Source organism: Saccostrea echinata, unplaced genomic scaffold, assembly GCF_033153115.1.
Source record: "Saccostrea echinata isolate AGI-Se365-2 ecotype Australia unplaced genomic scaffold, CSIRO_AGI_Sech_v1 ptg000012l, whole genome shotgun sequence".
Taxonomy (NCBI): domain Eukaryota; kingdom Metazoa; phylum Mollusca; class Bivalvia; order Ostreida; family Ostreidae; genus Saccostrea; species Saccostrea echinata.
In genome coordinates this window covers 12,473,984-12,486,270 of record NW_026889761.1, presented here as the reverse complement: position 1 = coordinate 12,486,270, position 12,287 = coordinate 12,473,984, and the positions used below count along the sequence as shown (strand labels likewise).

Here is a 12,287-nt window from a genome sequence, read left to right as displayed (position 1 = left end):
TGACAATTTTGCAACTTGGAGAAAAACCTGTAATTAACGAGCACACTCACTTCTACCCATTGCTCCCTTTTTAAGGAGGAAATTCTTCAAAATCATATGTCAGTTTTGAATATCTTTCATATTCCCAACAACCAAAATGAATTTGAATTACCATATTTATATTGGATTCCGAAACTTCATAAAATCCTTTCAAACAAAGATACATAGCGGGTTCCAGTAATGTTCTACCAAGCTTCTTTCTTTACTCCTCTCTTAAATATTAACAGCAGTGAAGGAGAAACTTCAGGAGTTCTATGCAACAATATATTCGAGAAGTGGTGTAAATCAGATGTGGATACTTAAAAATTCCAAGGAATTTCTTTAAAAATTGAAATAACAAAAAAATAACAAAATCAATAACATCGAAACTAATTCTGTATACAACCATTCCCCACAATAAATTAAAGTTCAGGCTTTTTTGATATCATTGACAGTTGCTTTTTTCAATAAAAATGGAACTCGTAAATTTACTTGCCTTGTCATTGGTCATTTGCAAAATTATTTTGTTAAAAACATTCCTATTTACACACAACTACTCTGAAGTTATATTAAAAAGATGCTTGAGTATCTGACAATATCTATGTGTTCTTTGAAGACCAAGTCTTCCAACAATCTGTTGGAATTACCATGGGTACCAATTGCGTCCTAATGTTACCAGACCTATTTTTGCATTCATAAGAAGCAGAATTTATTCAAAATCTTATACATGAGAAAAAGAAATCTCTTGCTGTGGCCTTCAACTCGATATTTAGTTATATCGACGAGGTATTATCAATTAACAACAGTTATTTCCATTCATATGTCGACACGATATATCCCAGTGAACTTGGAATAAGAGATACCACAGTGGCTGACACATCTGTTTCATATTTAGATATTTTACTAGAAAAAGACTTTAATAGTAATCTAACAACAAAACTTTATGATAAATGTGAGGACTTTAACTTTTCAATCGTTAACTTCCCTTCCTTATGCAGCAATATACCCTTATCACCTGCATATGGGTTGTAGGTCTCTCAGCTGATTCGATACGCAAGAGCAAACAATTTCTAAAAACGAGGTAAGTAATTGACAAACATGCAAGTTGATGAAACAAGAATATCAACAGTCTCGTTTAAGGTCATCATTTTGTAAGTTCTGTGGTCGATACAATGACCTTGTCAGCAATTACAATCTATCATTAAATTATATGCTGACTGACGTTTTTCAAACTAATTGTTAGGCTATTATTTACCCACTGAATTGTCGACGGATTTTCCGTTATTTCTCGATCATGACAATGAGCACACGGTGGTTGTGACCGGTGGGGAGGGGGTGCTCACTCCTCCATGGCACCTGATCCCACCTCTGATGTTTTTGGAGATTCGTGTTTCCTCTGCTTCCGATTTGTATTGTTTTAATGGACATTGAGCTTGGATACTGTTCGTTATCTCCATATTTCAATGGAACCTTTTTCTCCCATTACACTATTTAAATTCTTATAACTATCTGTATGTTATTACTGCACGAATCACTGAGAAATATAACACAGCGTAACATAAGTAACTTTATCAATTCCAGAAGCATATTATCACCATTGTGACTTCACAATAGCCTATAAAATGCTCGCTTTGGTTTCTCCAACATGTTACAGACCCCCCCCCCCCCCCCCCCCCCCCGAAAAAAAAAACAAAGAACAAAATATAAAAAATAAATAAAAATAAATAAATAAATAAAAAACAAGCAACAAAGAAAAAACAAATACAAAATTCACTGTGTGGAAATGTTGAAAAATATAGCGGTAATGGGAAACATAGGTAATCAGAGATTACAGAGCTCACCTCAACGAATGTTGTCTTTAAGTAAGGCAAAGTCCCACACTAAACTAATAATCTAGGAGTGTGCATCCCTAGATGCAACATTTATGCAATTTTGGTCTGATAGGGCTTGCAGTTACTTGGGAATAGACTTATCTGAAAACTTAAAACTAGTCACTCATCCAGAAAATGTAAGTCAAATCCAGCATCCGAAGCAAGTTTTGAGATTGTTCGTCCCTTGATGCATCATCCATGCAAGTTTGGTTCAGATAGGCCTTAAAGTTACTTGGAAATGAGATCTGCTCCAAAAACTTTAATCTGGTTACTCATCCAGAAAATGTAGGTCAGATCCAGCATCAGAAGCAAGTCCAGTAGTGTGAATCCTTAGATGTATCATCCATGCAAGTTTGGTCAAAATAGGGTTTATAGTTACTTGGAAATGAGATCTGCTCCAAAAACTTTAACCTGGTCACTCATCCAGAAAATAAAGGTCAGATCCAGCATCCGAAGCAAGTCAAGTAGTGTGCATCCTTAGATGTATCATCCATGCAAGTTTAGTCAAATTGGCTTATAGTTAATTGGAAATGAGATCTGCTCCAAAAACTTAAACCTGGTTACTCATCCAGAAAATATAGGTCAGATCCAGCATCCGAAGCAAGTCCAGTAGTGTACATCCTTAGATGTATCATCCATGCAAGTTTGGTCAATATAGGGTTTATAGATACTTGGAAATGACATCTGCTCCAAAAACCTTAACCTAGTCACTCATCCGGAAAATGGAGGTCAGATCCAGCATCCGAAGCAAGTTCAGTAGTGTGCATCCTTAGATGTATCATCCATGCAAGTTTGGTCAATATAGGGCTAATAGTTACTTGGAAATGAGATCTGCTCCAAAACCCTTAGTCACTCATCCGGAAAATGGTGGTCAGATCCAGCATCCGAAGCAAGTTCAGTAGTGTGCATCCTTAGATGTATCATCCATGCAAGTTTGGTCAATATAGGGCTTATAGTTACTTGGAAATGAGACCTGCTCCAAAAACTTTAACCTGCTCCAAAAACATTAACCTGGTCATTCTTTAGCTGAAATTGCAGCATCTAAAACCTGGTCATTCTTTAGCTGAAATTACAGCATCTAAAACCTTGACTGGTACAATGAAACACACTAGAAGCATCCTCCATGCATCTCTGACTAATATAGGCCATAGAAGTACTTGAAAAAAAAACTGCTCCAAAAACCTTAACCTGGGACGTCGACGCCGAGGGTATTACATAAGCTCCCGTAACTTCGTTGAGGTGAGCTAAAAATGTCGTAGACTCTCTCTTTCGGACATCCATAATATATTGTGTAATGTTATAAAACAAAAAATATCGTAATTTTATTTTTTATTCTCATAAGACTAGAATATATCTTTATAAGACAAATGTCATTCTAATTGCTCTATGATTATAGTGTCTCATATTTCGTTGTCACCACAAAGCTTACCAAACTATATTATAGAGGTAAATAACATCACTTCCAATCCATGTATCAATCTGAACGGAAACAAAGAAAGATAAATCCGCAGCACATTCTTTGCAATTTCCCACCTCAAGCGTTCTCCTTACCAATCATGAATTCCCTGATTTTCGTGGAACGTTTGAACCTATCATCCTTACTTGGCTTACCGAAGATATGGCTAAGATTCAAATTAGGGGCATATTTAGAAGTTGGTGGTTTTCTCCCATAAGCCTCTGCGAGTTCCCGGAAGTAAAACGAGGCGTTCCCACAACAGAGACCTACGTACTCCACCCCAGCTTCTTTGGCCTCCTCCGCCCAGGACCTTATGTCTGATCTACTGCATCTGGCTGCCTCAAGTTCAAATGGATATAATGGTTTTCCTGGAATAGAATCATAAACAAGTATATACTACTGACATTTTTAATTTACTAGTATTTTAACATTTTAACATTCCATCAATATTTCTTGAAGTGATTTGTTTTGTCTGTTCTGTAAAACATTTAAGATCCAACTGATGTCACATTTTATAGGAGAACAGAATGCCAATAGCTTGACAATTCATTTTGCAAGTTGGCATACATTGGTTTGAAATCGGTTATATTTTCAAACTAACAGTCTCCGCAGACGAAAAGTCTGTTGATATGAACTGTTTACATATAATCAGAAAGAATAATTTTAAAAATTTGACAGTTGTCAAAAACCAGCATTTGGGAGTAGGAAATCTGGGATTGAGATTCTGTATATCACCTTTTGAACTTTATATGTTTGTGTAACAGGAGAGGAGATAAATGCTACGAACCAGACCGGGATTCGAACCCGGGCCTCTGAATCTCCAGTCAGGTGTTCTACCAACTGAGCTATCTGGCCACCGGAGATCGAACCTGTCTGACCGCCACAATCCTCCCTCCTTAAAGGTTTTTCGGCCCCCGAAGACACCAACCCAAGCTCTTCCTTTGCAGATCTTTCACCTTTCACTTCCAGGGCATGGCTCGGCACCAAATGTAACAGGAGAGGAGAAAAATGCGACGGACCAGACCGGGATTCGAACCCGGGCCCCCTGAATCTCCAGTCAGTTGCTCTACCAACTGAGTATCTCACCATCGGCGATCAAACCTGTCTGACCGCCACATTCCTCCCTCTCTTAAGGTCTTCGGCCCCCGAAGACACCAACCCAGGGTCTTCCCTGGCAGGTCTTTCAACTGTCACTTCCAGGGCATGGCAGGCACCAAATGTAACAGGAGAGGAGAAAAATGTGACGGACCAGACCGGGATTCGAACTCAGGCCCCCTGAATTATCAGTCAGGTGCTCTACCAACTGAGCTATCTGGCCACTGGCGATTGAACCTGTCTGAACGCCACATTTGTATATCAGTGACTCACACGTGCGAAATGTAACGATAAATTTACTTCCGCGAAAGACAAACTTACATAATATCACACCAAAGCAATCGGACTCTCTCTTTCTGTCTGTCTCTCCCTCCCTCTCTCTCAAAATAATATTTAACCATTATTGAAGCTGGCTAAGCTCATTTAACTTATATACGAACACATTATGAGGATAAATATACCAGTTTCTGGATCTTTGAGGGACTGGAATGTGCGACAGTTATCTCTACAGCGGAAAGTCACAGGTAACATAGCTACAGGTCCCTGGAAAGACAAGAGGCCCGAGGGCCTTAACGGTCACCTGTGTATAATACAATCCTGTAAAGGATCTATGGAATGGCAATTTGATAATTATACAATAAAACAAAATACATTTAGATGAAGATATGTTGTTAAAACAGAGGAATAGGACGATTAGGGAACATAATGATTAGTCTGGTTATATTCATCAACAACCCAGTATTATTCTTTTATTCGATTTAAGCAACATATCAAAATTATTTGATATAACTGTAGTGGTTCCAGAGAAGAAGCTGAAAATCATCAAATATTAACGTACGACAGACTATACATGACGGCGAAAACCCCCCAGATAGCAATAGGTCACCTGAGTGACTGGTGACTAGAATTGCATTAGACGGTTTGTTTCACGTGTACTGGCTTTGTTCCTCACTATCTGAGATGAAACTGTTTATCGCATTTATGATATGTCATTTGACATTTGGTTAGTGAATCTTGACATGAAATGAAATATATCCAAGTAACCCATGTCACTATCACTTTGTAAAATAAACAGCAATCTCCTTTACAGAGGAAGGCATCCATAATGGTTTATATTCAATAATTGAACTTCAGAACGTAAAAAACTATTTACAGCTATGAAACTATTTAATTTCTGTTTTCAAGTCATTTATATTCACTAATTGAACTTCAGAATGCAAGGAAACTCTTTACAGCTATGAATTTATTTCCTATTACCTTGCAAACTTTTTTGATCTCCTTGACGAGTGGTATCATGGTGCTAGGGCCCCTCCCACAGTTCAGACCCACCACCGCGGCCCCCGCTTCCTCCAGACGGCGGCACGCCTCCGGAATAGGAACGTCATCTGTCGTGGTATCGGGGAAGTACGCAGTCAGTGTAATAACCGCAGGAACTCCTACATATAATATCAGTTATATCTTGAAGTGAACCGTGGAATGTTTGGAAAGATACTTATAAAACAAAAAAATATATAATCATTAACCCTTTCCTACTAGACTTTTTACATGTACATAAAGATTCTTCAAAGGAAGTAAAGGTGCATTATAGGAAACATTTAGACTTCGTTCATAACTTGCATTCAGTTTTTATTCCTGATTATATAATGTAAATGAATTATCTAACCAATACTTTGTTAAGATCAATATTACATGGTAAAACCCTCACCTTTCCCATAGTTCTGAATGGCCTTTAAAGCAAGCATGGCTTCCCCCAAATCATTGAAGGTTTCACCTATTATAAAGTCTACACCATACTCTACTGCCCACTCTATTTGCTCCTGGACAAAATAAATTCTCATTTAACATTTGTTTTAATTATTTATCAAGCCTTTTTCTTTACTCCTCGCGATAATAATGGCGATAGTGAAGGAGAAACTCTGGCAGTACTATGCAACAACATACCAGTATTTAAAAAGTGATGTTTAAAAAAATTGATTCTAAAAAAAACTTAGAAAAACTCTTAGAAAATTTGAAAATTATAAAATACATGTATTGCCAAAATCAAAACATGTATGATTTTTCAACATCTCATTGTACATTTTTCCCCGCGATAAAGTATAGACTAGGATATCTAGAGTATAGACTTTTGATATCGTAGACAAAGGCTTCTTTAATAAAAATGAAACTCGAAGATTTCACATACTTTGAACATAACCTACCGATGATATTTTACTTTGAACATAACCTACCAATGGAATCTTACTTTGAACATAACTTACCAATGGAATCTTACTTTGAATATTACCTATTAATGAAATCTTACATGTACTTTGAACAGAAACTACCAATGATATTTTACTTTGAACCTAACCTACCAATGGATTCTTACTTTGAACATAACCTACACTACCAATGGATTCTTACTTTGAACATAACCTACCAATGAAATCTTACTTTAAACATAACCTACCAATGGAATCTTACTTTGAACATTGAGGTGACAGTGGCAAATGTGGCCTCGTCCTCTGGATTGTACACCCCAGTGTTACAGATACCTCCAGCCAGTAGTTTACCATTGTCTGACGCTACTTCCTTTGCTATCTGCAGTGCCTCTCTGTTTAACTTCTCGAGGTCATCTTCTCGACCAATCAGACGCAGTTTTTCACGATGTCCATAGTACTACAAAATATTAAAACAAAGTACTTTATATGAAACACCCTGCAAATTTGTTGATGGCATTTTGTTTTGACTGACTTGTAAAAGATTTAATTACAAATGCAATATGATTTGGGGGGGGGGGGGGGGAGAACCTCTAACAAAGCTTTCACTATTTCGATATCCTTTCCGATAAATTGAAAATAACAAATGAAACTTTAGATAGATAAAATCTGGAAAAGATGTTGCGCAAGAGGAACGGTAATGATCAACGAGGGGAAATACTATAAATGACTCTCTGCACAGTTTTATTAGTAATATTTACATTACGTACTTACCGTAAATGCTTCTATAACATCAGTGCCAGCGTGGACGAATTCTTGGTGAAGGGCACGCACTATTTCAGGGTTGTCAAGAACTACTTCTGGAATAAATCCTCCAGCGGTCAGATATCCTCTTCTCTCCAACTCCCACATATATCCTTCCGCTATTAGGATTTTTTCACCATTCTTTAAACGTTCTACCAATCCTTACAAGAAAGACAATAAAAAATCTTTACGTACAATATGAATAAAACAATTTCAACGAGATTGTTACATTACATTTTCATGTACCAGTATGTAGAATAGAAACACAATGTCAGTAACTGAATGCGATGTGAAGATTTATTATATATGTATATTTAGTATTAATTAAATGCAGATGCTTTTTTCATATGCCATATACCGGACGTCACTGTTGCTTTATCAACACAATTGTTTGGCCATTAATTACACACAGAATTGTCTATGGATTTTTCTGTTTTTCACGATGATGACAAGGAGCACACGGCGGGTGTGACAGTTCGACAGGGGATTCTCACTCCTCCATGGCACCTGATCCCATCTCTGATGTTTTTGGAGGTCCGTCTTTGCTCTGCTCCCGATTTCTATTGTTTAAATGGACTTTGGGCTTGAATACCGTTCCTTATCTCTACATTTCATGTATTACGGAGCCAGAATGCATGGATTATCAATGAATTACGGATCGCAATGCATCTCTGGTAAAACTAACGACCATCGTCAAATAAATGGAATACATAAATTGTTCTATACATTTATTTCAATAGTGTAAAATTTGGTAAGTAATGTTACTTTTGCTTTAGAGTTTCTTTATTATCCTACATTCAATATTATATTTTTTTTTCTTTTTTCAGTTAAAAGTACATTGAAATGTTGCGAAAGATCCAGTTTTTTTCCAGACATTTTCATAGGGCATTTAGTTAATGACATAATGTAAAGCATTCAGTTAAAGAAATAATGTAAATGGCCTACATTGGAGCAACACAATGCTGTATCTGTTAAATCTTTAATCGAAACAAGTGTTATCCCACTTTGATTTACAATAATCCACAAAAAAAGTATTTATTACTGGAAAAAATGAACCAATATGTTTAAAAGTGCAATGCATTAGTAACCACGCTGTATAATCCTGTTTTGTTGGCTTCCAAAATATAAAATACAAACAATGTTCATACAATGTTTTGTTTTTGAGTGGATATGTTTTACAATGTGTAACGTGCAACAGAAAGAATAATAATGTTGTGGATTGCTTAATCATTGTTCTTTGCGCAGGGTACTCTCAACTCAAAATTTGCTCAAATAATCTTTGTTGTAAATCAAAACTTACTTTTTTTCTGTATCAGGCATGTTATTTTATTCCCTCTCGTTAAAATTTCTGTACAAATTAATCTTGATTTGACAAAAACTTGCGTTTTTCCTTTTTTTTTTCTTTCTTTTCTTTTTTCTCTTTTTTTTGGGGGGGGGGGGGTTCTTAGATCAGAACAAGACATAAATAGTTTTGCAATTATCAATATTTTTTGGCGATAAAACAATGGATTCGTTTGAAATTGTGAGTACTCTGTAACTTTCGTTTTATTGTTTCTCTCCGGAATACGATTTTTTATAAGCTTCAGCCTTAAGTTCCCCAAAAGACGCCATTGTTGGAAACATTCTTATACATGTACATATATATTCTTTATCGAAAATTTTCTTAATACAAAGTATCAAATTATAACAGGTCTGAGTCGAAGTTCATATTGATTTATTACATGGGTTGAAGTTCAAAGTATATCTTTATATAGTGTTAAACCACTTGAGTCGGTCTGTAGAGATAACATGAGTTATTTCGAGGGTGGATTTAAAGGTCCCATTGACTATATTTTCTATGCTGTTGATCGTGTTTACAATTTGCATCCAGGTTTGTTTCCTCGGTCCTGATAACAGGTACCCTGCTTTTCATAGTATAAGATATAGTTCATCATTTCAGAGAAGAGATAAAATACCATGCAGATAAATAGGTTGAGTACATAAATAAGAATAAAGTAGAATCGGGAGGGGGGGGGGTGAATGATATTAGACATGAATATTTATACATCAATAAATGAATAACAGAGAAAGAATGAAATGTCTTCCAATGAATGATTTTAAATCATTGTCATGTGACATTGAATCTGGATTTGAAATAGCAACGGGTAAAATAAAATAGAAATAGTAAAAAAAGAAATAGATTTTTTTAGACTGTACCCTAGCTTACTTACGTACAGAATCTCTGGTACATACTACTGTCCTCTACAAAAATTTAGAATTTAATTGTTCAATTTAAATTTGGATATGACAATTTTGTCATATACAAATTTAAATTGAAAAATTCTAAATATTTGTAGAGGACACTACTCATCACATGCTCTATACGAAAAGTTATAAAGGTCAGTTTACAGATTTTTCGAAATCATTTCGAAAATATTAATAATTCATTCAACACCGTTTACTTTAATTTTTTTAAAAGTAAGAATGGATTTGGGTTAATTTTTAAAAAATCTTTTCTGATAACTGGGTTTGCAATATTGGGCTTCCGTACTCTAAGCAGCATATGATTTCTATCGACCGCACGATATATTCAACAGAAGCTTCTGTAATACAAAATATAACAAATCTTTTGATATTTACATTTACTGGGTTTTATAAACGTGCCCAAATGATTTTGTACTTGTTGTTTATAGACATAAGGTAATGAATGCATTGCATTTAAGTTTTCTGATGAATGAAATACCAGCATATTGGTAATCGAAGTTAGTGGATGGAAAAGAAAAGTCCATGTTCGTAGATATCTCGACAATGCATGCGTACATTTTCTGATTTTCATTATATAGGTGCCTTAAAATATTAAGCAAAATAAATTCACCTCGGAGAGAGGGAGAGAGAAGAATCTTCATTACCTTTTAAAAAAATACAACGTAAAAACTGTAAACAAACAATGGAGTAATGACCGCTTTTCACGTTATCACAAAAACATCTAAACAAACACCCCCTAATGAGACGGCACTCAAAGAAACTAGGTAACAAAGAATGCAGATAATTCCTGCTGCAAAATCTCACCTTGTTTTGCCATGGTCACAGAATCTGTGAATAACAGGAGCACTAGTGTAGCTTGTCAGTTGTGAAATTGCGAGTGGACCTCTCTAGTATTGCACGTTAAAAACTGGTTCGTATGGAAAGGAGGTGTTATCATAAGTTTATTGTTGTGCAAACCCGGGGGTCACTATTGGGGACATAATGCAGCAATCTGATAACGCTTTCTATATAAGATATATAAGATTTCTGATAGATGATGTACGTATCTTATTTGTTTTTTGTTTGTAACCTGCATCTAGAAATGGGTTAAAATGTGTACATTATATATAATTAGTACTTAGAATCTAGAAGGACGCGTCAGCCTTGTATGCACAACAGATGTGATGAAAATGTATAGCACATTAAATAAAATCATAGTTATTCAATACCTGTATTGGCGTGTTTTTCGATAACAAAATATGTCAATTAATTTAATTTACAGTAAAATACACTTACAGCGACCAGGGACGAAAAGTTTTGAATTCGTAAAAAATTTCAATCCTTATAGGCTAAATCCAGTATGTGTCTATATGACTTGATTTTGTAAATGCAGGGAATGAAAATCACTTCACTGTAAGCTTTAATTCATTATCATCGTGTTCGTTGTATCTGTGCTTTACTTATAACAATATCTCCTGACATGGCCGCCAAAGACACTGAAGTAGCTTACTTATGAATAGTGTGTTTGAATATTGAGGGTGAAACGAAATCTGCGATGAGGGACTTTGTCATGTATGCATGAAGTATTAAAATGAACTTTAGAACTATCTATACAGGCCCATAGCAACGGTTTCCAAAGTGGAGGGGGGGGGGGCAACTTCTTAAAAAGTCTGACAAGCCAAAAAAAAAAAAAAAAAACTTCATTTACTGTTCAAATCCTGGAACTTGCCAGTGCTCGACCTTAAAACAATAAAGAACGGGGGGGGGGGGGGGAGAGAGAGAGAGAAAATAAAGGAAAATTTCCTACAGCAAAGTACAATACTCAGAAAAAATGGGGTGGGGGCGCCCATCTCCCCCGCGTTCTACGGCCCAGTTATATACAGTGGAACATTTGTGACACGATCATGATTTCTAATTTCGACCATTCAAATAACTGTTGCAGCTACACATAGATTATTAGAATAAAACCTGAAAACTACTGGTATATTTAAGGGAAATACATGCACATAGGATGTTCATTATACAATGCAATAAATACAGCCTTGCATGAGGCGCAGTACATTATGGATACGAGTTTTTTTGTTTTTTGTTTTGTTTTTTTTTTTTTAAATCCATTCCTATATACTTTTACAAACAATTGAATTACAGGAATAATCTATCAGAAAATATTAAACGCCGCCTGAAGAATGATCTTTTTACAAAATTCTGTGTTATGAAAACATGTCAACAGGCCCGTAGGGGGCGCTTTTTCTAAGTCTGGTCAATTATACGTAATCACAAGTAATGTTCGCTACGAAATATTAAGAGTCATGAAGAGTGGGATATTGAGCTCACAAAAACAAAGTACTATAGTAATCTTCTTAGTGAAAGATTTCACCCTAGTTAAATAAGTCCTCAAGGAGATAACGTACACAGAGTGACAAATCTAGATAACATTTATCACTGAATCTTCTATTGACACAGACATTCAGAACTTATTGTAGATGTACATGTAGGCAATTAAAAAATAAAGCATCTAATGCGTTTGAGATACAGTCCAGATTGACCATCATTTACCAGAACAAAAACTTTAATTTTCGATTAAAATTGTAAGAGTTTTGTAATAGATCAGTAACTTCACAT

General features: G+C 35.6%; 1 protein-coding gene and 1 non-coding gene across 2 annotated transcripts; both read right to left on the bottom strand.

The window, feature by feature from the left end:
- Positions 1-3,205: 3,205 nt before the first annotated feature.
- On the bottom strand, positions 3,206-10,576 carry LOC133185955 (betaine--homocysteine S-methyltransferase 1-like). Its single transcript, XM_061321240.1, has 7 exons — positions 10,491-10,576; positions 7,413-7,603; positions 6,904-7,098; positions 6,146-6,257; positions 5,698-5,876; positions 4,902-4,983; positions 3,206-3,713 (listed from the first exon to the last, which is right to left on the bottom strand). Exons 1-7 carry the CDS (start codon positions 10,501-10,503, stop codon positions 3,424-3,426), a joined length of 1,062 nt encoding a protein of 353 aa, XP_061177224.1. The 5' UTR covers positions 10,504-10,576; the 3' UTR covers positions 3,206-3,423.
- On the bottom strand, positions 4,591-4,663 carry Trnai-gau (transfer RNA isoleucine (anticodon GAU)). Its single transcript has one exon. It is a non-coding gene; the product is annotated as a tRNA-Ile (tRNA).
- Positions 10,577-12,287: the final 1,711 nt, after the last annotated feature.